At 38.2% G+C, this 27,479-nt stretch overlaps 1 protein-coding gene across 3 annotated transcripts in view; it reads right to left on the minus strand.

Annotated features, from left to right (window-relative positions):
* Positions 1-254: 254 nt before the first annotated feature.
* Positions 255-27,479, minus strand: part of LOC102959330 (cytosolic beta-glucosidase) — a 131,832-nt gene continuing 104,607 nt past the window's right edge. Inside the window, exon 5 of one of the 3 annotated variants that reach the window (XM_042984850.1) lies at positions 255-358. In XM_042984850.1, the coding sequence (XP_042840784.1) occupies positions 318-358 (41 nt within the window). In that variant the 3' untranslated portion in view covers positions 255-317. Of the gene's footprint in view, positions 359-11,486; positions 11,753-25,244; positions 26,030-27,479 lie in introns of those variants that run through there. The other 2 variants (XM_042984849.1, XM_015542724.2) reach the window with 2 other exon arrangements.

Below are 27,479 nucleotides of genomic sequence, written 5' to 3' on the forward strand. Positions count from 1 at the left end.
TGCAAACTGACCTTATCTCTCTTGAACAAATCCCTTTTTAAAAAATGTTGATTAATTTATTTTGGGGATAGAGAGGAGAGAGAAAGCATGAGCAGGGGAGGGGCAGAGAGAGGGAGAGAGAGAATACAAGGCAGGCTCCATGTTCAGCACAGAGCCCAATGCAAGGCTCAATGCCATGACCATAAGATCAAGACCTGAGTCAAAATCAAGAAACAGGCACTAAACCAACCGAGCTATCCAGGCACCCCTGAACAAATGCCATGTTAATAACATTGTCACAGGTTGGGTTCTCCAGAAAGTAGATGCCGATGTTGGGGTTAGTGTACAGGATATTTGTTAAGGACCTTGGGATCAGCACCTGTGAAAGAGAAGAAAAGATAGGAGGACTGAGAAATTGAGATATGGAGGCCCATGACGGCTTCAGCCTACCCCACAGGGAACTTGGGCACTAAAATTGTCCAAGACGATTGTCACAAAATGGGCTAAAATGGCTAGATGTTTATGCATCTGTTCTGATCAGTCATTGGACTGTTGCACCTTTGTGAAAGCTGACTAACTGCAGCCAAGTAATTCTGTGAAGACGCTGTTATCTGATGGGTCCTGTTAATGGAACTTCCAGAAACAGAGGAGTAAGTCCTTCTATGCAGAGAGATCTAGACAAAATATCTTGTCCATCCCCATCCACTCTTGTGTTCCTCGACTATGCTTCTTAGCATGTTGAGTAACCGATTTTCAACAATTCTGGTAGGCCTCTCTTCCTGGGGAAAACTTAGTACAAAAAGGTGAGTGGAAAAAACAGACAACTCCCACCATTGCAGATGGTCTCTGGACCACAACTGACATTTAGTGTCTCCATCCTCCACTAGATGATACAATGAATAGATTACATGGTTGTAAACCCACTTACACATTTCCTTGTTGTATAAGCGCCCCCTGGTCTGACACAATACAACGTGGGATAAACCAGTGAATCAAAGATCTATAAACCCTTCAATAGTGGTGCTGGTTGAGATCCTGAAAGCGGGACAGGAAAATGCACACACAGAATATGTATCTGTTCCTGTGAGAATTAGTCACTGTACCTTTAATGATAAGAAAGAGGCCAATATAGTCACTTTGCCCCTAAGGTGACTCATTGGTCTCTTCAAAAAATGGTGCTGCATCTGGAGCCCTTCAATGGTATCTATTATTGATCAATCGGACATTTAGCAGTGGCAATAGCTACATCAGCTTTGGTAAGTTTACCTTCATGTTGTTGACACCATTCGTGGCCTCCATCACTGTTACCATGACCACCTCAATCATGTGTGCCTCATACCAGCACTGAGGAGGTCAGTAACAAAAGTCATTCGAATACTTGGTTGTGTAGTATCTCTTTCATGAAGGATATTCTCTGATGGGTATTAATATGTCCTAATAAAGATATTTACACTTAGCACCCACCCCCATATGTTCATCCACATGCTGCTATCCCAGATCACCCTGTTCCTGGTCTTTTACTCTTTCTCATTTCAGATGTCTGACCAACTGTCCAGGATATTCACATCTGCACTTGAATCCATATATATTTTAACCTGAGGTAGTCACTCCTCTGAATACAAAAGTTGATGACCACGTGTGCCACTAATGTGTCTGCCAAACCTTCCACCCACATTCTTTTGTCCATAATTCAGGCACATACTCCTAACCTAATTGAAAGAGAGGCTAGACCAGCTACTCTTATTCTGTGCCTGGAGTGTTCAAACATTGTCTCTGCCACAGAGATTAACAGAGAATAGAGAAAAGGTAATGTTCAAGTCAAGAATTGTTGAGAATTTTCCAGAGCTATGTAAAGACACCAATTCTCAAAACTAGGAATTACAACAAATCCCAAGAGTGTTAAGTAAAAAGAAACCACACCTCAGTCATCATCATAATACTGAAAAACACCAAAGTAAAAGAGGTCTTAAAAGATAGAGTGCCCACAAAGGAACAGAAATTAGACTGATTGATGACTTATCTCAATAGCGATAATCAAAGCCAGATTATATTGGAATAATGCCACTAATGTTATCAGAAAAAAAGAAAGTTGAACTAGTGTTCAAGAAAGAGGATGAAGACATTTTCAGATAAATAATATGTGGGTAGTTAACCTAGCACAGATCCTGCCTGGATTACAGTCTATAGGGATACACTTTAAACGAAAGGAAAATGATCGCAGAACATCTGAGATAGAATGGTGAGCAAAAAATACATAAGTAAATGAGTAAGATTGAGAAATATGTGGGCAAATCTAAGTCAACATCGACAATTCAAAAGAACTACAATATTTTTTAACTGTTGGAGAAAACTAGAAGAGAGTTAAAATACAGAATAACAATAAGACTTAAATTGAGGGGAGAAGGTGATTAAGTGTTTAGGGTCCTTGAATATCTGGGAAGATGATAAAGTGGTGGTGGTCATGGTAGTTGAACAAGTCTGTTAAAGGCGTTAGAGTAACAAAAAAATACATTGAGCACATAACATCCAAACATATAAAAGGAAAAAAGAAATGAGAAAAAGATGATACATATAATCATATTATTTTACCAACATATAGACCGGGAAGCAGCAAAATGAAACAGTATATTTTTAGGTGTACATATCAAACCATAAAGGAAATTTAGACAGTAATTTAGAGAAGATTCAGGATAGTGGTCACCCTGGGGAGAGTATGCAGGGAGGGGGAGCACCAAAAGGAATGCAAAAGGGAGGGTGGGAGAGGATTAGGGGAACCTAGGTTTCTATTCTTAAAGCTAGACAGTGAGTACCCAAGTATTTATTTTATTATAATCTTTTAAAGGAATCAAAAATGTTTTAAATACTCTTTTCCATGTATATTTCATCAAAAAATAAATCTACTAAAATAAAGGTAAGGATGTGAGTTGAGGGATATGTTAATTAACTTGATTATTGAAATCATTTCACAATGTATATGAGCATCAAATCATCATGTTGTATGCTTTGAATATATTACAATTTTATTTGTCAATTATACCTCAATAAAAACTGAAAAGAAAACAATAAGTAAATAAGTAAACAAATAAACAATGAAAATGACTTGCCAATTCTGAGTGTGCAAAGTGCCCATGACTATTAATCATTATAGGTTGTCAGCACCTATATTTTAGAGAAGGAATGGACAATGTCAATTAATGCAATCAATCAATCCAGAAAAGCATTAATCCAGCAATTTGAGTAAGTAGAAATCAATTAAGAGTGGTTCCACTCTGGGTATATAAAACTATTTGGATGTGCTCTCCCTGGAGAAGAGAGGAGAGAAGAAAAGTACTCCTAGTTTGGTTACTCAGAAACTACTCTTGAGTATTGGGTCTGGGTTTGTCTGACTGCAATGTGTTAGATTCTATATGTGCTAATGGCATCCTATGGTATGCATACTGAATTTCACACTTTATGGGCTATATCTCTTTCTATACAGCTTTTGTTCCTCCACGGAAAGTATAGCAACAGGTTATTGGTTAGCAACAGCAACAAAAAAGATAGTTAATAAGGCTTGTATTTCTTCTAAAGTTGCTTGAATAGTGTCTGCTCAGTTCCCTGAAGAAACTAGGATAAAATAATGGTATACATTTTAATAAAATATGCAGGGAGTTTGACCATTAAAACTGCCATTATTAGTATTACCGTTATCAGTAGAGAAGTTGTATACCTAATTCTCCATACATTATGCTAAAAAATTAAAGCATTATATCTAATGCAATGTCAAACACAATGTTAATGTAAAAACTAACTACAGGAAAGTACAAATGTGAAAGAATGGAATTCTAAATGAACAGATTAGAAACATGGTAGCAAGAAGATATCCTCAGCTTCTAGAATTAGCACAGAGGGTTTTCTAATGCAGCACTCTGAAAAATAACTCATTCATGGAAGTTCTACCTGTCATCATTTACATTTTCATAAATGATACGGAAAATGACTAGTTGTTAAAATGCAATATTGACATCAGGTTGATAATGAATCAACAACCAAGAAATGCCCAGGAGTGTATTCATCCAAACTATCATAACTGGCCAGACCCTGTGATTTGTCAGAGAGAAATGTGAGAATAAAACAATCAGGATCCCTGCCTCTTTGGGCGAGTGAAGCAAACAGGTAAAGTGAGTCCCTTGTTTCCATTTCCCTGTATCTTAGTAGGTGCTTACTCAAATGTTAGCTAACTTATGGTTGGGTAGCAGGTTGAGTAAAAGTGCTTTCAGAATACCAAGGAGCAGGAAATATTTGAGCTGAATCTTTAAGGAAGGACAGGACATTTCCAAGAAGAGAGATATTCCACTAACAGGGATCAATGGAAAGAAAGATGTTTATTTCTCCCTCCAAAATGTAAGATAACACAGGGCTAGATGGACATGTAAGCCCTGAAGGATTCCGAGTGCCTGTAACAGAGGCTGAGAGTGGAGATGAGATTGGGAGGTTGATTGGACCATGTATGAACGGCATCTATTCCAAAGTAGTTTGTACTTACTCCTACAGAAGATACAAGGCCTTCAGAGGTTTGCATGCAGGAAGCAGGCATGCAGGTTTTATTTCTCTAAGGAGGAGAGCTCCTGCAGCATAACAGAATGGCTTGGGTGAAGTGTGCCATGCTGTAGGCCCTGAGTCAGTGACCACTTGTGTGTGATGGAAGGTGTCCAGGTGGTGGAAACCTAGTGGGAAAGGCAGGTAAAATCAGGGGATGGATAACTGCTATATGAAGGTTAAGTGTTGTGATAAACATATACACAGTGGTGCTTTGGAAGTACGCAGGAGGGCTACCTACTTCACGGTGGAGAAGTCAGGGAAGGCTTCTAGGAAAAAGTGAGACTAGGAAATCAGGAAATAAAGGCAAATAATGTACTCTAATAAACTGCTCAGGACACAACCATTATGTTAAGAGATCATAACTGATTCTTATCCAGTGGCATGCATTTTGGGGAACATGGCAAGTATACATATGAAAGTAATTAATGTAATAAATGAATAAAATCATAAGAACAGCATTTAATCTTCTTAAGCACAAGGAATGTTTAACTGATTAATCATGCACAGTGAACATTTATCAAGGGCTACACATCAGAGAAGCTTCAAGAGAACCTTCAGGAGTGCCAGAATTGTATCCAATGAGATTCCCACCTTGGAAAGGGGTTAGAATGGGTCCTATTTCCCTGAGTCTCTTTCAATACTGAGGTTCCATTTCTGCCACCTTCTAGCTCAAGAAGCTTATAACCTAATTTATGAGGCAGACTTTTCATGCCAGAAAAGAATAAAGCTAAAACAAGGCTTATACAAAAGTAGGAGTAAGTAGTTTGGTGCAAGCCGAAACTTTGTGGTGTTTCTGAGAGATGAGTGGAGAAACCTGGACTGACAAATTCCAGACAGAGGGGAATTCCTGGGCAGAGGGCCGAGGAATATGCAGAACCATGGCTTTCTCTTTTCTTTCTTCCTTCCTGCCTCCCATCCTTCTGCCACCCCTTTCGTTCCTTCTGTCAATAGATATTTACTGAACCTAGAATTTCTCTTCTAATCAAAACGTATTTCTTCACTGCAAGTTGTTTGTGGTTCCATGAAGGGACACCAAAATGAGAAAACCTACCCTCCCCTTCTTCCCTCCTAAATCTAATTCCATCTTCTGGAGACAGGAATAGGGTATTGACCAGGGAATATATCCCCAAAAAAGTGGTGCCCAAACTAAATCATGAAGGAGCCCAGAAGATACTCCAGGTGGAAAAATAGCTCACACCAAAGCAAACTACTGAGTGTGGCATGTTCCAGGAACTACTACTAGGATCCAACTAGGGCAGAAGCTTAGGGTAGTGAAGAGGGGTGAGAGGTAGAATCCGAGGAATCGTGCAATAATGACTCTCAGGACAGCAGACAGACCTGGCTCATGGCAGGAACCGTCAGAGATAAGGTTGAATAGGTCATCTAAGGTCCTGCTGACTGGAGAACAGAAACGAACTTGACAGAAACAGGCTCCTGCTAGCCTTCAGAACTCTGTTTGCTAAGCAGTTTTGCACACTTGAAAGCAATCTGGGTACATATAGGCCTCCTGACTATAGTTTGTGTTACCTGTAATTATTATTAATTAAGGCAGAGACTCATGTCTATGAAAGTAGTGTGGAAATCTGCAGGGTTCATTTTTGTATTTGTCAACTTTTATTTGAAAACAGCAGGTGAAATTCTGATTTGAGCAACGTTTAGCCTCAAACTATCATGCAGATTGTTTTGGTATCCATGTAATTGCAAAAGACTGCTTTGGTCGAAGCTCCTGAACACTTTTTATTGCTAATTTTGGCAATAAACCTGTTAATTAGTTAATTGTAAAACATTAGTGAATCAAGCAAAAAGAATCCATCTGTTTATAAAATTTCAAAGATCTCTTCTGGGCATAACATTTAAAAACAAGAGCTGGCTTGCACTCTATTGCCTACTAACTACAGACCATCTCTTTGGAATATTTGTACAGTCTCCATTAGGACTAAGAGGTGATATTTTAATGCAACCATTTGCCATATTTGAAGGCAATTTTGTAGGTACATGGTGCTGCATACCATGTGTTTCAGGGACTGTTAGAAAATGAAAAATTAGTGAGGGATACACAACTTTTTCATTGATATCCCAAGCTGAACCTAGAAATAATTAGCCAAGCAGGAAAAGAAAGCAGAAGGACACTGCACACAGGAAAACACAGTTATAAAAGCAAGTCAGAAAAACAACAACAGAGGACTGCAAAAATTCCTAACAAGGAGAACCAGTAGTGCACACAGAAAAGGGCAACAGAGAAGACTGGCGAGTTGGACAGGGTCCAGACTGTTACAAACTTAAATTTCCATAAAGAAGAAACCTCCTGCAACTTTACTAACATAGTGTGGGGAATCCACTGAAAATCTTCCATCTAGTGAGTGTGGTAAAGAATTGGTTTTTAGGAGTATGATGAAAAACGTTGTGAATCTTTCACTTGGAAAACTGGGAGGATCCTAAGGTCTTCCTTGTCCTAGCTCCCAGAGGCAAGTGTAGAGGAAAGCCTGGAAAAAGCCTGGTCACCCAAAAAGGAAGTAAGAGAAAAGGTCACCACACTAAAAGCCAGACATGTGGGTTCTAGTTTCAGCCCCATACTGACTAGCTGGGTAGCAAAAGCATGGAGTTCATCTTCCCTGAAGCTCTACTTTTCTTTCTAATTGGGAAAGTTGTATGGGGACACATTTAGTCTGGGTTTGGAGGAATAGATTGATATGGTTCCATCCACAGTCCCTTCTGTGTATAGCTCAGTTATTGATAGCCATCAGGATAGAGAGATGGCTTTAAGGAATTCCTCCCACCCAAAACAATCTGATTCCCTGACATGAAGGTACAGGGCCAGAGGCCATATCACAATATGGGCAAAGGCACCCAAAACTGGAAGTATGGAGGTTTTGGGGAAGAAACAAGGTTTGGAATATAAAACTACTAGCTGCTAGTCCGTGGTCTAAAATCACACATAGATGATGTGGTTTTGATGGAAACCCAATTATAACGGAAGTTACTACATTTGTTATAATCTGAATTTTTGGTTCTAACTTGTAACTTAATATCCTAATTATTTCCATTGATATTTTTATTGCCGATCTTCATAGTTTTTTTTTATTCCATTAATTATCTGAATTTGCTCTTGGATCTTTAATAAATAAATTTAACGATAACAAAGGTACTGTGCTGGTATATAGTCATAAAAATCACTTGTTCTCTTTCTTTCTACATCCCCAAACATCTTAAATATCCTTCTAATATGCAATTAAAACGAGTACAGAGTTGGCTTCTGGAGAAGAGCATCAAAGCACCCCAAATTCTCAAACATTCTTTCATTTATGCTTTCCTTTGCTGTGGACTTCCTTATGTCTTGATGCAACTAGCTATTTCAACATTACGAGGGTCCCAGCCACCAATAATTCCAATGCTCGTGTTTCTGCCTTATCATAGATTACCTAGTTGTAAGTCAGAATTCCATTTATTTCTTTATATTAAGACCTGGCTTTAATATTCTCACCTGGGTGGGGGTCCCAGTGGCTATCTATTATTAAGTACTCTGATTTGCTCATGAAATCCTCACTTAAATATTCAACAAAACTTGAAGAAGTTAAGGTATCAGGATATGATGAAGTAGAAGGAGCACTGAGTTAGGAGTCCAGTACAGTCTTGAGAGCTGGGTGGCCTTGAATAATGCATATAATCTCCTTCAGCCCCAGTTTCCCCAACTATAAAACTAGGGTGGGACCAGTTATCATTTTAGATGTCCTCCTGTTAAAACATTCTGAAATTTGATTTCCCAGGCTGCTTTTGGGAGCATCCATTTGCTTCCATCCTGGCAAGCAGAGGCCAATGCTATTATAACCTGACAGCTGGAGAGAAAGACAAAGAATAAAAGCTTCCCTAAGTGTTCCTGATCCTCCTTTTTTGTAAATAAATGAAAAGACTTCATTTTCCAGAGCAAATCCTGAGTTGCAAATGCCATTTTTTTTTTCTTCATGGGGAGGTAAAAAAAATTAGCATTTAAAAATATGCCAGCATGTAACATTTCGTTTGTTTCCATAATGTCTGATTTAAGGATAAAGATCTTTTTTTCAACACTGAAAGCAAAACCTCCTAATTCATCTGGCTTACGGGATCATTTACATATCCAATGGAACATTTATTTTATCTGACCAGAATTGAAGATGATACAACATTCTCGGCTGAGATTAAAAATATATAAGGATGGAATATTGATGGCAACACACAATATAGAGGAGAACAGCCCAGATGATGCACCGAGGACGATAAGAATGAAATGGTTCCTAGCTAAAGTGAAATCATAACCTCAAAAGATATAGATTAATGACAGTGGTTTCTAAGATTGAAAAAGGAGAGGCAAGGATAAAAGAGGAATAAATTTAAGCATTTCAACAAAGGATGGGGAAATTTAAAGGATAATGTTAATTGAATTATGTGTTGTAACCAGATAATACTCCATTATACAGAGATGAAAGCCACAGTCATATCAAACCATCTAGTCGAAAGATGTCAACTTGAATCTGCAAGGGTTATTTTTAAAGTGGCAGACTCTAATATGAGTCTGAATTTCAGGAGTACAATTTTAGTTTAAGCTTATTAATTTATAATGGTGATAAACTTAGTTTGATGGCTCAGTAACATATATCCAGATTTATGACAACACTGGGATAACTGAATGCGTCGTTACTTTCATCTAGAATTCATTGATTTGTTTTGTGTCTATTTACTGAGGTCTCCTATGTGTCCATAATCCCAAGTGGCCCATAGGGCCCGGTTTTTTCAAACTTCATTCATTCAACTAACCTTTCCTAAGTACCTTCTGTGTAGAAAATATTGTGCTAAAGTTCAGAGCCTAAAGGACATTAACGCACTTTTTGAGGACAGGAGCCGTAACATTTTCACATGTCTAGCAAGAGGGCTGGACCTAATTTTTGTCACTGGTGAATATTAAAACAAACAGAACATTTTAGGGAGGCAAATACAAAATCAAATAATACTTTACATGTCTACTACCATGAACTAAAAAGTTGGAAGAGATCTTATATGTCATTGGATCTAATGTTTCCTAAGTTTGTTTATGGAATAAAAGTAATGGATGCTACTAAAACAAAAGGGGGTGGGAGATTCCTTCATCAAGTAAGTCTGGAAGGCAGCAGTGCCCCACCGCTATGCCACCAATGCTGCTCAGCTCAGGTCAACTAAGTTTGGAAAAAACTGAATCAAGCAAGTTTCTTCTCAAAGACTTTGACATGCCAGAATTTTGTCTTTATCTCAAAATCAGATATAGCACATAACATCTCCAACTGTGTTCATCCAGGGGGCACTTTTGCAGAGCCACATCTCATGAAGACAACATTCTAACCTTGGAAAAGGATCAAGTGGCCCATTTTCCTGGTTTCAGCCCTTAATCCCAACCACCTTTCATCTAGCAAGAGAGAACTTTGTCCCTCTGCTTAAATAATTCTGTGAAGAAGTGATTCATCCTATTTTTTGAACAGACTGTTTCTATAGTTGGACAGCCTTAACCCCCCTTTAGAGATCTTCTGCAACTTGAGCTGAAATCACCTCACAGTCCACTGAGAACAGGTGTCAGCAAACAATGGTCTGCAGGAAAAATCTGGCCTATTGTTTACTTTTGCATGGCCCTCAAGTTCTCAAGATAAGAATGGTCTGTACATTTTTTAAAGACTGTAAAATAAAAAATAAAGAATACACAATAATGATCACATGTGGCCCACCCAGCTTAAAATATTTACAATCTGGACCTTTACCAAAGAGTTTGCAGACTTGTGTCCTAAAGTAGTAGTTTCCAGACTTTGAACATGCACTCTGTAGCGAGCAACCTCAAAAGTGGTCCCATAGGATCCCTGCATCCTTGTGTTCAAGTCTTTGTACAATCTCTTCCCCTTGAGTATGGGCTGGATTTAGCAATTCACATTTATTCTATTCCATTCCATTCCACTCTATTCAACAGACTTGCTTCTATTTTGTTGTGTTGAATAGAATGTGGCAAAAGTGATGGAATGTCTTTTCGAAGATTAAGTTATAAAAAGACTGGCTTCTGACCTGAGTGCTCTCTTGGCCTCTCGCACTCGTCTACTCTGAGGGAAGCCAGCTGCCATATTGTGAAATACCACCATATTTCCTACTCTATAAAAGGGCAAGGAAAGCAGGAAGTCCTCCAGCCAACAACCAATGAGGAACTATGGCTTCCAGTCCAATAGTCTAGTCTTCAGGGAACTGGATTCTACCTACAACCAGGTAATTGAACTTGAAATGCATCCTCCCCCAGTTGATCCTTCAAACATGATTACAGCACTGACCAACAGCTTTATTTCAAGTTCATGAGAGACCTTGGGCTAGAAGCAGCCAACTAAATTATACCCATATTCCTGATCCATAAACACTGTAAGATAATAAATGTTTGGTGTTTTAAGATGTCATGTTTTGGGATAATTATTACCTAGCAATAGATAAGTAACATATATTCCCATCAGAAAAAATTTTTTCAGTGTGCTAAACCAATGTATGTATATTTACTTATGAATTATAAACATGCATTCCTATAAAATTGACTTTAATTACTAGGAAAGCTTACATTCTTTAAAATTTTTAGGTAAAAATACAGGGAATTTTTAATAACTTTTTATGGGTATGGACCCTACTGGATTGTTTTTCCCGTCCCCTGATGTGTCCACATCTACTTTGAAGAACAATGTGATAGAATAACATACAATATCGTACTAACACAAGCACTCCCCAAAGTTGTAAACATAACATTTTATTTGTATGATCACTATATGCTTTCAATAGAATCAGATTTTTCTGTCTGAAATATTTTATTTCTTCAGAAATGTTAGTTCTTCATTCATGCTAATCAGTGGACAACTCATCACAGATGTCACCTTGGAAACCTATACTTAGGTCTGTAGAAAATTTCAGATGTCTGAATTTGTTCCTGTCTTAAGGGTTGCTTGGCCACTGAAGAGGAATGTTAACAGCTGTGGGAGAAGCAATTAGTGTCCATTCTATCCTGATTGACAATTCTGTAAAATGCCCAGTAGCATTTTCTATGGTTTTACAAAATGGCGACCTTCTGTTTCAGAGTGCTGGGTAGCTATTGAGTTCCGGGTACAGTTATCATCTTGCAGATGCCCCATGTGGCTTCCAATTAGAGAACTGGGTCTAATTTCACTCCCCAACCAGACTGAAATATAAAAGAGACAGATAAGACCTTCAGAGTGAGGCATGGACAGAGATTTCAGGCAAGCAGAATACATGAATATCAACTTTTAGGACCATTCAATTAAAAATGCAAAAGCAGAGCTCTCTGAGAAACTGGGAGACTCTGGATGAAAGGAGAGAGATTAGTGAGAACCCTGCAATGAATGCTCTGTTTTCATACAATGCCCTAATCAGGAGGACAAGTGGCAGTTGTTAAGAAGCAGTGAGATTCAGAACAATGCCTTTCCCCGGGAAGTAGTCACTACAAAACAAGAGCTGCAGTAGGACAATACTGACTTGTACACATGAAAAAGAATAATTACTTTAAGACACTATGCTCCACATTTGGGAAGCTTCCCTGGTCCAAAAACAAAAATACTAGAAACTGGAAAGTAGTGGGTTATTTTTCCCTTGGCCTCTGAACTTCCTATTTTTGTCACTATGCATTTCATATTATCCCAATTATCTAAGTTAGTGCATTAATACAGAAATACTATGATCTTCCATTTTCCCTAATTAAGACTATTAGGAAGACATTTTATGCTCTTATTTTTTTAATGAAATTGAATTTAAAGTCACTGTATCAGATCTTATTAGCTGCTACATTATAACATATAATATTTCATTGGGGGCAAAGTGCCTAAATCAAAAATTAGATCCAAACTTCAAAAATACAAACTATGATAGTAACATAGTCATGGTCCTTTGCATATATTTCATCCTGTATAAAATAAAACTTCCCTTGTGTCAAGTTTTAATCAAGAATGTCCCCAGGAAATACTATGCCATGGAAGATCTAGGAAGAAATTGTACCATTCCATCTTTTGAATAATAGAGGGTCCAAATTAAAGATTGTGAATATTTTAAGGACAGTCTAAGAGGTGAGTAAAGGAGTTGAGACACCCTATATCGTTTTTTTTAAAAGAAAAATGGGAAAATTTCATTTAGTTAATACAGCAAGTGTATTGAAGTGTTAACTGCATGCTGAGCATGAAGCTGATCATAGTGGTATAGGATAACGTACTGCGGGAAGATATCTCCAGTATCTAGCACATAGTAGTTGCTCAATACAAGATTTTTTAATAAATGGATAAATACCTTACTGTCTTCCCCTGAAGGAACATACAACCTACTTGGAATTAATAGGCATTACTTCATGTAATTTTCGCCCCATATCTATGAGAAAGGAAATATTTTTAAGCTAATTTTTAAAATTTTTTAAGTTTATTTATTTTTGAGAGAGACAGAAACAGCAAGAGTGGGGGAGGGCAGAGAGAGAGAGGGAGAGACAGAATCCCCAGCAGGCTCTGCGCTGTCAGCGTATGTAATAGGTCAACTTATAAAATATCAGAAAGCTTATTGCATATAAGTTCGGCTTAAACTCACCTTTCGTGAATAATTGAGATAAAAGCTTATGTAGTCCCCTATTAGGGTTATCAGAAATTACTAACCACCCTATCTCACTTCTGTAACTTCGCCTGCTTGCTGAATAGGTAACTTACATTGCAAAACGCTCCCCCACCCCTTCTACCAAGATCTGGCCTAGGCAAGACCAACATGTAAAAAGTCACAAACTCACTGCCCCACGGTATCTTAGGTGTCTAACTATGAGTGGTACCCTCTTAGGACAAAGAACTTTAAACTGATAGGTTCCTGCCAAAACTAATGTCTGTGTGTCACAATATAATTGGCCACCATGAAATGCTATAAATTGTAACTGGTTAACTAAATAATGAGGTACTCTGACTTGCTAAAATCCATATGAACTCACTGCTACCTTTGTTCGGGGCCATTCTCTGCACTTTTCTCCTTAAGATCAGGAGATCAGGTTTGGCCCAGCCGTGAATAAAATCTTGCCTCGCTTTCTATTCGGCATCTGGCAGGTTTTTTTCGACACCACCCTGTTTCACATAGAGCCCGATGCGGGGCTCACACCCACGAAACTGTGAGATCATGACCTGAGCCTAAACCAAGAATCAGATGTTAAGCTAATTTTTTAAATGAAGAAACTGAGGTTTTGAATCTCAAGGTCAGAGAACTAGAGAGCAGTGGAACAGACTTCAACCCTGTCTGTCTGACTCTGGAGTCCAGGTAATAACTTGGTATCTTCAGCTACTGATGTTTTGCTCTTCAGAGAGATAAGGACTGCCCTCAGTGATCTCCTGTTAGTCCTTCAGTCCTGGACTCTTGCTAATGTTTTCTTCTCTTGTCTATTATTCTCCCTTAGAAATGATATAAAATAACAATTCAGTTTCCTGCGGGAAATCTTCCAGCCGTAATTATTAAAACACAAGTAAACATGTACCTTTGAAGCTTGAGGGAAAACCATATTTCAAATCAAACCTTGGGGGCTACCTGGAAAGCCACTTGGCATGTACCCAAAGCTCAGAACAACCACCTCCAGGACAACTGATACTCAGGGATGTTTTCTTTGTCATTGCTGGACAGGAGGGACCTTTCTCAATGATTTTCTGTCACCACATGAAAGTGATAAGTTCTATGAACAGTTTAATGGCCAAATAAAGGATTTCTGGATACCCCTTAGAGGGGATTCTCAATTTTGCTGTGCTCCCAGTACATCTCACAGATATGCTTCGAGGACACATCGATGTTCAAATTTCCACCAGGGCTTGGAATTGTCTATTTCTCTTGGAACAGCTCAGCACTGGCAGGGTTCAGCTGAGACTAAGGATAAAGCACCTTAGGAAGTTGACAGTCAATAAAATATGGGGCCTTGTTTTGAGCTGATGGGAGCAAAAAGGTTTTTTATTTAAGGTCTGACTTTTAAAAGCCTTAATAAATTTGAATAAAAGAAACCGTAAAATGGGTAAAATATGCCAGAAAGTAAAAATGACCACTGGGATTCCTCAACCAATAGGAATAAGTGGTTTCACACAGCCACAATAGCTTCTTGCCTGATTTTCATTTTTGTTTTTGTTTTTACAACATTACTTTAATTATACCATTCCTCCTTAATACTCCCTCACTCTTGAAGGAGGTTAAACAACTCTTGGCCAACAGACTTCATTCATTCACCCAAAATCAAATCTGACTGAGAAAAGTGGCAACTCTGAGTCCCAAAACATTGACAGATTGCCAACTGTAAAAAAAGGCAGGAACTTCTGGAAACACCACAGAATTGGTCACACCCACATTTCTGTAATGTCTGATCTGTAGCATATTGTTGGTCTATACTGAATTCTTCCCACAAACATGGCTGTTGGAGGTTAGAGGTTTGCTCTTCGCATGCGCTCCGGATGTCTTACTCAATCTTTGCACCCTTCTTTGTCAGACACGCTAGATAGAGGTGAATGATCATCATGAGAATTAAGCAAAAGTTTTAAATCTCAGAAGTTCTTTTAAATCTCACTGGGTTTATGGGCTCCCTGGGTGGCTCAGTCGGTTGAGCCACTGACTTTGGATCAGGCCATGATCTCATGGTTTGTGAGTTTGAGTCCTGTGTTGGGCTCTGTGCTGACAGCATGGAGCCTGGAGACTGCTTCCAGTACTGTGTCTCCCTCTCTCTGCTCATGCTCACTCTCTCTCTCTCTCTCTCAAAAATAAATAAAACATTTTTTAAAAATTAAAACAAACAATAAATCTCAAAAGTTTACAAAATGCTTTCAGATATAAATTCAATCCTTGTAACAACTTTGTTATGAGAACATGCATTCTACAATGAGGGAAGAAATTTGGAGATGTTCAATGACAAGATTAAGATGATCAAGGCATTTAAACAGTGGTGCTGGGAATCTACTTAGCTCTTCTGATTCTTAGGCCAATACTCCTTCCAGCTCTCCATCACTAAGGTTAGTTGACTCAATGGCATACACCAAGGGCTCTCAACGTGAGGAGAGTCAGCAGCAGTGTCTGGCAACTCATGAGACATGCAAATTCTCAGGTTTCTCCCCCAGACCCACTGAATCAGAAATTCTGGGACAGGGCCCAGCAATCCATGTTTTTACAACTTCTCCGGGTGATGCTGATGGCTGCTAATGTTTGAGAACCACTGGCATACAGTTCCTACTTATGGTATCATGAAGTCGTCTCAGAAACAGACCTTATATCAGTCGTCCTTCTTAAAGCTTCCAGAAGACTTGAAAGCCAGAAGGGAACAGAATGTTTAAAGCTTAACCATACAATGCAGGTGCTGTGGCCTTTACTGGAAGATTTTCTCCCCCTAATCTCTATCATTTGGAGATAAAGGAAATGGTTTTTATTTCTTGAAGTCAAGATCATCCAACTACTCAATTTTGTTAGAGTAAAAAAAAAAAAAAAAAAAAATCTTTATTCTATGGAAATCCTTTCTCAGGGATCTTCAGTTCCTTCTCAGTCTGCCCAGGACAATGGTTTTATCCAATTCATGGGCAGCCAAAAAGAGTGACTACTTCTCCCCACCACTCACCCACTCCAGGCACACTGTAAATGCCTACTCTTTCAAGGGCTTTATTCCAGTGTATTTTAAAGTGTGCATGTCTTGGATTTCATCGAGAAAAAAGAAGGGAGGTGAGGCTCCCTTGTCATATGCTCCATAGCATCTGTACTTCTTCACAGTGCTCATCACATTTCTAATTACTTGTTCAATGTCACTGTCTAATTACTTGTTCCCCACATGTTCTCTATTAAGACTTTTAGAGGCCCTAAGCTCTGACACGATAATGGTGTCTCCTCCAACACCATATGGATTTTGAAATTAGGGAAAAAAATCAAAACTTTCAAATAAGTTTAAGGTGTCCAACAGGTTTTCATATTGCCCATGATGACACTTCAATACTTTACATCAAATATCATAGACTGAGCATAAGTTTTTAAATTAGGGAGAAGGGTGACTCTTCCTTTGTGGGTGCCCCAAGCATGGGGGTCTTCATGTTGGGTAAGCCAGCCCCATTTCTATCCAAATTGTACATTTCATGAGGATCAAGCTACATCTATCTTAGTCACAGTGTAGTCCCACTGCTGGCACAATGTCTGAGCCAAGATAGGTTCTTAAGAAAGGTCTGATGAAAGAATAGGAGGGTGAGTGAGTGAGTGAATCAGTGGATGGATGGAGCAAGAGGAAGGCAGTGAGGTAGAAAAGCTAAGGTGACAGGGAGGGAAGGTGAGGGAAAAGTGGGGGTAGAGGTGAGGCAGGAAGGGAGAGAGGGCAGAAAAGCAGATGACAATAAATCCAGTTGGTTACTGTCTTAATTCTGCTATAGTTTAAGAGAGAGATGTACTGGTACTAAACTCCCTAGCCCACTGCTAGAGCTCAAAGAATCATCTGTTTCATTACTGCTTAATTCTAGAATAAATGTTGCCATCATCCTCTTATAGAATTATGAACTGTGTCTTTATTTACTTACACGGCACAATTTTCAAATACGTGACAGCCCATTGCTCATGTCTTTGTCATGGAATTAGGGAAATGTAGCATAAGCTTTAAATTTGTAGCCGCTGTCCAATCAATGAGGAGGGCCCACCATGCAGATAGCTCTGTGATACATGAAGTTAGCTATTCAACAGTTGCAGTCTTTGGGACTTTTTGATTTCTGTCACCCTGGAAAATGAACAGCATTTGTGCTGACAGCTTTTTTTCTTTCCCAATTCACCCCTTTCTAATGAATCTATTCTAAAGCATGTTACGCATTTAAATAAATTTTACACGCCATATCAAAACAGCAATATTAACAGTACTTGTCGCCACAATATCCCATGCAAATTACAGAGAACTTACACATGCAATACATTTAGCCAAAATGGGGATTTTAGATGACAGCAATCTTATAAGGTGTCAACACACAGCAATGATATGCAGACCCTATTTTCTACTTTTTCCTGATGAGAACAAAAGTATGCTTTGGCACAGCATTCAAATTCATCAAATAAGCACCCAAGAACGGATTTATTGCACAGGCTAAAGTTGAGTAAAGAAGGCCCATATGCTGTGTAAAAAAGCTTCTATATCTTTAGGTCCCCAGATCCTAATGTGACAAGGATATTATTATCCACTAGAGTCATAAAGCCTTTTATAGAGATATTTCCCCCCTTAGCCCTGTTATTTTAATTTGTGCAAAGATTTTAGCACAGGCAATTTCCCCCTGCAAGGGCTTTTCACTAATAGAATTATACTGTCTTAGCTCAAAATGGCCTTTGGTTCTTAGTCCACTGGGCTCAAAAGATTATTTTCTTGTGTGGAGAGCTCTCCACACCACCCGGGAGCCCACCATTATCTGTACCGAACACCCCAATCCTCTACATCCTCCAACAGTCTACACAGCTGGGCCCAGCATGAAAATGACAACCATTCAAAACTCCACAAGTTTATTTTCCTCTGGCTGGGCATCTCGGCTTCTGGACTCCCGTCAACACCATCACAACACATGCCTTTCAATAAAAAGTGATCCTAACAGGATTAAAGGTAATTTAGAGTCAATAAGGAGAAGTTTGCCATCGGGCGGAATTATAATAGACAGTATGATCAGAAGGTAGAAAATCTGGAAGGGTTTCAGGGGTGCATTCTACTGTAAAAAAAAAAAAAAATGAAACAGAGCAGAGAAAAAAATTCATTCCCAGCCAAAACCTTTCACTAGTTCTCTCTCTCACGCAAATCAATTCACAGTCTATTAAAGTAATAAGAACCATGTACTATCATTTACAGGGAGGAAAAAGAGAGAGGGAGAGAGACATTTACAGGAGAATGGAAAGGTAGTGTGATCTCTCTGCCAGTTCTCTGTTGCTATGTAACTAGTAAGTAAAATATTTTTGGTTCTATACAACATGGAGAGGACAAAGGGTGCATGGCAGCCACCACAGACTTACATTTGCTGCAGGACAGTTCCCAAATCATGACTCCACAGGCAGCAGCCTTGGGAAGGCTGTTACTTTTGGAGAAGGCAACTCTCCACCCCTCTTCAGGGTGGATCTAGAAAAGTAATGGGAGAATTGAACAGTGAAATGGACTCTATCCCAGGGAAGAATAATCTTCCACTGCAAGAAGAATGAGCTGCTTTCTCGGAGCTGGCTGTAGAGATGCCCATCACCGAAGCACTGCTTCAGTACAAATGGAAGAAACCAGGAAGGGAGATGGGCATGTTGCAAAAATGCATTGCCTGAAATTATTTCCCTAATTTCGAGTCTTCACATTACTATTAACGGAAAATAAGAGCTACCACTTATAAGACATTGTACTTACCACTTAACGGAGGAGTTTTTAAGTTATCTTGCCTGTGTCATCTCTCTTAATGCTCACTACAGTCCTAGAAAGCAGCTAGTTTTATTTTAATTCTCACTTCACAGATGAGGACAACCTTTTAGGTCCATCCACCATGTCACAAGTGTCAGGATTTCATTCTTTTTTATGGCTGAGTAATATTCCATTATTTATGCATGCCACACTTCTTTATCCACTCATCTATCAGTGGACACTTGGGTTGCTTCCATCTCTTGACTATTGTAAATAATGCTGCAATAAATATAGGGATGCATATATCTTTTCAAACTAGGGGTTTTGTTTTCTTTGGGTAAATAACCAGTACTGGAATTACTGGATCTTAGGGTGTCTTTATTTTTAATTTTTTGAGAAATCTCCATATTATTTTCCCCAATGGCTGTACCAATTTATATTTCCCACCAACACTGTATGAGGGTTCTCTTTTCTCCACATCATTGCCAACACTTGTTATTTCTTCTCTTTGTTATTTTAGCCATTCTGACAGATGTAAGGTGATACCTCATTGTGGTTTTGATTGTAAATGCAGCACCTTTATTACGGGAGTAGTCTTGTTTTGGTATATGCCATAGCTGGGAAAAGTAATCAGCTCATTAGAAGACAGGATTCAAAAAGAAAATGGGCTGGATGAGTGCAGAAGCAAAGAAAATGTTTGGCATAGATGCTGGTAGTCTTAGAAAAAGAAGAAACCACACATCTACAACTTTGTGAAATGACTAGCTGTGGAATATGGAAAATCTGCCGAAGTTTTAGAGACACGGGGGATTTCATATTCAAATGTTCCACTTTGGTTAAATTATGTGTCAGGGTGTCTTATTGAAAATAACCAGGGTGCCAGGACTGATTCTGCCACAACTCTACCAGGAAAGAATATGAAGTAGCTTTTTGATGTTTGGAAACACATGTATGGCTTGCAATTCTGGCTTTACTGCTCTATAGTTGAGACAAGTTATTTACCTTTTCTCCGCCTCAGCTTACTCATCTATAAAACAGGGATAATAACTACAATTGATCTCATTCGGTTCTTGTAAGGACTAAATGAGTCAATCCATATCTTAGGTTTCCATTGCAAATAAGAATTTGACTACCTAACATCCACTGCATCAATGATTTAACCCACATTTATAAATTCCTTAGAATTGCCAGATATCATGCAAAAGGTACTGGAAATATTAAGATAAATAAGACCTCAAGTTGTTCACCATCTAGAAGGGCAGACAAATAAAAACATTATGTGCAGCAGAGATATAATATGTTGGTGATTACAGAAGAGATGTGGCAGTTAATTTTTAAATATCTCAAACCGTAACAAGCACTTAAGACATATTTGTTGCCATGATGAGTTTAAAGTATCACCTAGATGGAGTAATGTGTATGCTTGCCATTTTTCATCAGTTGTACCATTGTTCCTTTACAGAGCCATCAGCGACTTATCTACCTCCATGACTTCAACATGCAATGAATCACTGTGACAGATGAAGTTTGTCTTTAAAAATATTTTCTAAGGGCACCTGGGTGGCTCAGTCGGTTAAGCGTCTGACTTCGGCTCAGGTCATGATCTCACACTCCGTGAGTTTGAGCCCCGCATCAGGCTCTGTGCTGACAGCTTGGAGCCTGGAGCCTGCTTCAGATTCCGTGTCTCCCTCTCTCTCTGCCTCTCCCCGACTTGCACTCTGCCTCTCTCTCTCAAAAATGAAATAAAAACATAAGAAAAAAATTTTTTTAATCTAAAAAAAAATAAAAATATTTTCTAATAATAAAACAGAAGCTAACTAATGACAACTTAAGAGTAAATTATAAAGAAGAAAAAAGGAGCTTTTAAAGCACAACCCCAAGAGAGATAAAAGGACATGTCAAGACATTACCAGTGGTTATAAAATACAGCTGTGTTTTAGCTCAGTATATGTAGATTATAATATATGCTTATATCCAATATATTCTCAGAATATATTATTAACTCTTCTATGTACATTTTTAGAAACTTTTGGGGGGAATAATTTTAGATTTACAAAAGAGTTGTAAAAAGAGTACTGAGCATTTCATACTTTCTTCACCCAGCTTCCCCTCATGTTAACCTCTTACATGACCATGCTTTATTTATTCAGCAAACCTAAGGAGTTCACATTGGCAAAGCACCATTAATTAAACTGAAGACTTTATTTGGATTTCCCAGTGTTTCCACTAATCTCTTTTTCTGTTCCAGGATCTGATCCAAGAGACCATGTTGCATTTAAGTTCCTGTGTACTTTTCATACATTAATTATAATTATATATTAACTTTTCATATATGCACTTCCTACCTTAAATAGAGCCCTTAACACATCAACTATATTCTGCTACAAGCAGCTTTCTAACTGGTTCCTACATCTTAGTTTCTTTGCCATCTTTTGACATATTGCTTTTAAATCTTCACCATCCTGCTCAGAAATCTTTGACTTGTTCTACAAGAAAACCGAGACCAAGAACATCAGACTCTCCACATTCCAATCTTCCCACTCCTTCCCCAAGGTGAACTGGCCTGGGTGCTGCATCCCACACCAAAGTTTCATGCTTTCCACTTCCATCTCATTGCCTATATTACTCATATTATCATACTGTTTTTAATATTATATTATTTCCCTTGCCCATGAAGCCATATTTGCCCACCCCATTTAGCAGAGAGCTCACCCTACCCCTACTATCTAGAAAATTCACCCAGCATCATCTGCTATCTTTTCTTTCTGGTTCCCCAACCAGACTGTGAACTTCTTTGGAGAAGAAGAGCTGTCTTGTGTGCATCGTTGAATGTCCACAATATATTGCACAGTTTAGTTTAATAAATATGTCCTAATTGGGATGCTGGGAACCTTATATTCTAATGATTATAAAAATAACGGTTATTGCCTATTTCTGGCCTGATATGTAAGGAGCTTGGAAGGTATTGCACCCCCCTAACAAAACAACAACAACAACAACAACAACAACAAACAAAAAATAAAAGCCAAGTTAGCAATTTTTCTTAGGTCAGTCAGAGAACTGAGATCACAAGGAAAACCACTAACACAAAAATTGGGGAGAGAAAATCAGAGTGACAGTGAATCACCACTTACCAGAGCAGAAACCTGTGCAGGACATGGAGGTAGAACATAGAACCAGAGTTAGAAACATCTATGCTGTAATTGACAAATTGCTGGGGGATCAGTGTGAACAAGTCTGACAGTTACAAACAATGGTGCACACTAACCCTGCCCTTCCCGTGTTCTGGGAACTGTCTAAACAGGTTACATCTGTCAGATTACTTATGTCTTGCAAAAGCCTTATAAGGAGGCCATTTTCCAGATAGGAAAACTGAGGCACGGGGAGGTTCAGTAAGTGGCTTGGTTAGTAAATGTCAGAACCAAGATGTAAATCCAGGTGAATGGGCTCCAGAGCCCACATTCTTAATGATTACTCTATATTTGCCTCATACCAGGTACCAATAGCCTCTCAGACAAGGCCACATAAGCCAGTCATGGGTCAGATGACATTTACAGATACCGGGAAAACCTAGGGCAACAGACATTTACTGTCTACAAGAAACACTCATTAACTCTCACCACTGGGGACCGCTCTTCCCTGTGACCCTAGCCCAGTGCTTCTACAACATCTCCCCATCTCACCACTGCCACAATTAATAAGGTTTATTCTCACTTCATGAAGGCCACCATAAAGTGCCTCTATGTCAAATTTTCTTCTAATTTCATTCTTCAAGGCTCATCATGCTTTGTGCTAAGTACTATATCCCTCCCAGGACAACTAGAGCCTAAAATATTGTCATCGGTGATGAATATGTGTTCTCCAGGTAAGGTGTATTGCTAGTAATTAAACAGTATTAATTCCATCAGCTTTGATTTATTCTGCTCTCTCAGTAATGAAGCCCAGTGTTCTATTTTCTCTCTGCCTAGCACTGAGCAATAGAATTGGTGTTTAAGGATTATCATATAAATCTACTTTTTGGTCAGTCAGTGTTGGGGAATTTTCTCAATATATTACAAATGTATTCATTATTCCCTCGTTCATAAAAATAATTAAAAGCTACGGCCGAACACAAATTCCCAGAGCACAAAAGCCTGACTGGCATGCTACTGCCAAATACCAAGGTTGGCAGCTTCTTAGTTTACGGGTTTCTTAATGAGAACTCGTACCTTCTCATTCAATAAAGGGCTTAGGTGGACATTTCCTGCTGGTGTTCACAGGAGTTATAAAACTAAAGCCCTGCACATCAAAATGAAAATGGGCTACTGTTATTGTCTATATGTTTTTAGCAGTTCAGAAATAACTTACCCTAAAATAAAAACTATCCCCCAAAATCCGACAATTCTTGAAAAGTGATCCCCAGGATGTTAATAACATTCTCTTAAAAAAAAAAAAAGCAAGGAAGGAGAAAGAAATACAAGTAGATCCAATCCATCATTGTGATATCCAAGTTTCTCCTTAGATAAAACAGACATAAAACATGTACTTTACAAGCCTCAGATGACCTTCAAGACATCTAAAGTACAGTATCTATGGATTTTTAAGTATAATTAACAACTCCTGTTTTTCCATTTAAAGAATCCAAGTTCTGTTTCTGTGACGGGCAAAAGCCAATCAATCTCGTTTTCAAATGCTAATATAAGCAATTAAAAATAACATTAATTAAAATACTGCAGGGGCTGTTAGATTTTTGGTAGTGGTTTTTTTTTTTTTTTCCTTCACCTAAACTCATGACAATTCTAATTTACAGGACTAATTGAGGAAGCACCCTTGGTTTGATCCATTTCTGGGACGAAGAGCTGGCCCCTGAAACCCAGCTGAGAGCTGCAGAAAGCCACCGCTCTGTGAGGAAGCCCGGGCACTGCAGCTGAAATGCGTATTTCACCTGGTACACCAAATGTGACAGATCGTTTTATTTACATCACGAATATTAATTTTCTGGTTTTGGTAACGAAAATGCAGAGCTCATTTGTATTGTTGTAAAACTTGTAAATATGCCCTGTAGGATAAGTAATATTCAAAACGACATCCTAATTAAAAGGAAAACTCAGTTGTCTTGCAAGATAATATAAGGAGGGCACATAAATTGTGAATAAGATACATGGTAAAAATGAAAAAGACAGTCTGGATAGGAGAGGAATGAAATAAGATTTGGAAATGTGCTTTTTAAATGAACACAAATTGTGAGATAATGTCTCATTGAACAATAAAAATAACAAAACAGTGGCAAAGATGTAATAGAATTTCCTATGTATACCATTTTAATCTTAATATAATTTTCCCCAGTGCATCCACGTTTATTGAACTACTACGACCATTTCTTTCTCACTCTGTCCAAAGTTACCGAGACAGTATTCTTTGCTGTAAATAATTCCCTGATTATGAACATGAAAACGATCTAGAAATTGACCACAGTGCTTTTTTAAAAACGACATAGTGTCTGCTCAGGGCCAAAGGCCTTATGGGAATGGCAAAGTATGTATAGCTTTCTCAGGGAAGCAGAATGAGAACACAGAAGAATACATTCCCCACGTCCTCTCCATAAGGCAACTCCACACCTTTGTTTCTTTTTCCCTTTATTCAAAAAAATGCAAAGGAGACTTCTATGACACCTGAGCCTATGGTGTGCTGGACAGAGCACAGAGCTAATGCCAAAGAAGTGCCGGGTCCAGGAAACAAGTACACATGTGACTTGAGGAAAATCTACATCAGTGCATCCTCAGTTTCTCAGTCTGCAAATGGGGGTGATGATACTTGCCTGTTAGCTTCAAGCTTGATCACAAATGAATGTTGAGTAAATACTACTTAAATATGTAGGTGAGAGTCCAAATTCATTAAATATGAAAAGGTTTGCTGGTGTGGACACATGACGTCCAGAGGAAGCCCTACATCTACTACTAACCCCAACTGAGGAAGTTCAGCAAAATGTCCAATTGCAATCCAATGCCATATACATCTCAGATGTGCACACACGTCTTCTACTCATGTAGGTCATTCAGTCTATGTGTGTATTTCATGGATGTCATCAATGTTCTTATAGATCTTAAATTCTTAAAAAATACTCAAAAGTATAGAATATGCTCTGCTTATTATTTTGCCCTCCATTTGATGTCACTGTGGAGTAGGAATTCGGTTTCTGCTGAACATCAATTCAAATGCTCTTTCTGCCATTCAGAGTCTAATTTGTTTTATTAATTTATTATTTTTCGAAAATAATTCATCAGACAAGAGAAAGATGTACTTGTTCACGCATTAAGAAAACATGTGCCAAACACATCAACAAATCCATTTTATTAAATGTGTTATCAATTAATCCCTTTGTTGAAGAGAATGCATAACTGTATAATGTGACTAACTTTTAATTTTGATTTTTTATACTAGATTAAACAGTAGAAAAATTATGGACCACAGGAAAAAGTACCTACAAAGCAAACAATAACTGACATAACCAGAAAAACTAGGTTCATAAATAAGTATTCTTATAATAAGTGGTCTTGCTGTTAGAGCTGCAAATCATGAGCATGCTATCTTTATAAATTTTGCATTATTTTTTTCTAGAAAAATTCTAAGGATTTAAATTGAAGTTTCCAAGTCTATCTGATTTCTTAACATAAAAATCAATTTCAGTGGTTTTCTATTCTATTTTTTTTCAAAGCCTCATTGATCCACATGCAAATAGAGTAAAGGCCATCATTAAATACATCCCCAGGCATTACATATTCAGACTTTATAATCATGGATCAGCTGGTAGGAGATGATTACAAAGGCAACTTGAGATTGTCTGAAGGATCACCAAAGCAGACATCCTTTCCAAAAGCAGAGGCCTCTTCTCCAGCAGACATGGGACAGCCGTCTTTTATAGACTTTCCTTTAGTCCATTATTTCGGATGATCTTGGCATACTCCTTGGCTGATGTGTAAGGAACTCGAGGTCTAGCAGGATCCTCAAAATCAACGTGGAAGAAACCAAACCGGCTACTGTACCCTTGGGTCCACTCAAAGTTATCCAGAAGAGACCATGCACAATATAATTTAAGATTGACTTTATCAAGCTGGATAGCTGATTTTTGTTTCAAGAGAGAAAATAAAAGAAAGGAAGAAAAAAAGAAAGAAAATTATCATCTCTGGGAAAGTTTTTTGAGAACTTCAAAATCATTGACAACCAGCATGGTATCTTTCTCCTGCAGGAGATCACAGAAAAAACTTCTAAATTCTCTTTTCCAATTTTCTTTTTTTTTTTTTTTAACCAAGTAGGGGCTCCACTCAAGAAGTTAAATTACATATCATTCTAATTATTTGGTTATTCACTCATTTTGATATGTGTTTTATTTGTCCATTGATTTACTCAATAAATATCTTTTTAATATCTACTACTTTTCAGGCACAGAGAAACACACACACACACACACACACACACACACACAGTTTCTCTCTAGTACCTAGAATTATATTTATTCAAGACACTGTTCAGCTTCCAAGTGCAATCTCTAGATGATCCACAAAGTCCACTAGTAAGTTGGAAGAGATGATAAAAATAGGGCTGAAGAAGAGAATCCTTTATCCAGCAAGCCTGTCATTTAGAATAGAAGGAGAGATAAAGGTCTTCCCAAACAAACAAAAACTGAAGGAATTTGTCACCACGAAACCAGCCCTACAAGAGATCCTAAGGGGGATCCTGTGAGACAAAGTACCAGAGACATCATTACAAACATAAAACATACAGACATCACAATGACTCTAAAAATAGGGCTGAAGAAGCCTTAGCCCTTGTGTCTCTATGACCAAACTGAGACATGTCTTATAATTCTGGAAATAGGACCCTAAAATGAAAAGGGTCAACACACCTCCCTGGTTATACATATATCTTAGACTGAGTAGGTACAAAAATGTGATGGCATCTCCTCTGCCCAACATCTAAACTTACAGTGGTGTTTAAACCCCCTAAAAGCCAAAATAATGGACCATCTCTCCCCCAAATACACTTGTGCACATACACAATATTCTATATAATTTCATTTGTGGGTATCTGAAAGCCCATCCCTGGACTCTGTAGTAAGATACCAAAGTGTGGAGAATTTTCGAAGTAGTTTTACACTGATTCCCATCCTGTTAGGGAATTTAACTCACTTTTTAGTATTTTAAGTATTTCAATAAGTATTATTTTAGCATTAGGATTTAGTAATTAGCATCTTAATTTAATATCTTAAGTTTGGCAAAACTCTGGCATTGTATGAATTGCTGTATTGAATATGTCTTTTTAAACCAGGATAAGTGAACTCTATTTATGGGATGCACTCATATCTATTTTCCAATGCAGAAATTAAATAAAAAGGCAAGTTTCCTTCATAAGATAGACATATTCCTAAATAAGTTGGGTAAAAAGGAACATTCATATAATATACCAATTTTTAATGATATTAGGGATCACTCTCAACCAAAATGACCCTTCTTGGCATTGGCAAAGCAAGATCTACTCTATTTTTTTCTTTGATGTAAATCTGTGTTTGGGG

This window comes from Panthera tigris, chromosome B1 (genome assembly GCF_018350195.1).
Source record: "Panthera tigris isolate Pti1 chromosome B1, P.tigris_Pti1_mat1.1, whole genome shotgun sequence".
In the NCBI taxonomy this organism is placed as follows: Eukaryota; Metazoa; Chordata; class Mammalia; order Carnivora; family Felidae; genus Panthera; species Panthera tigris.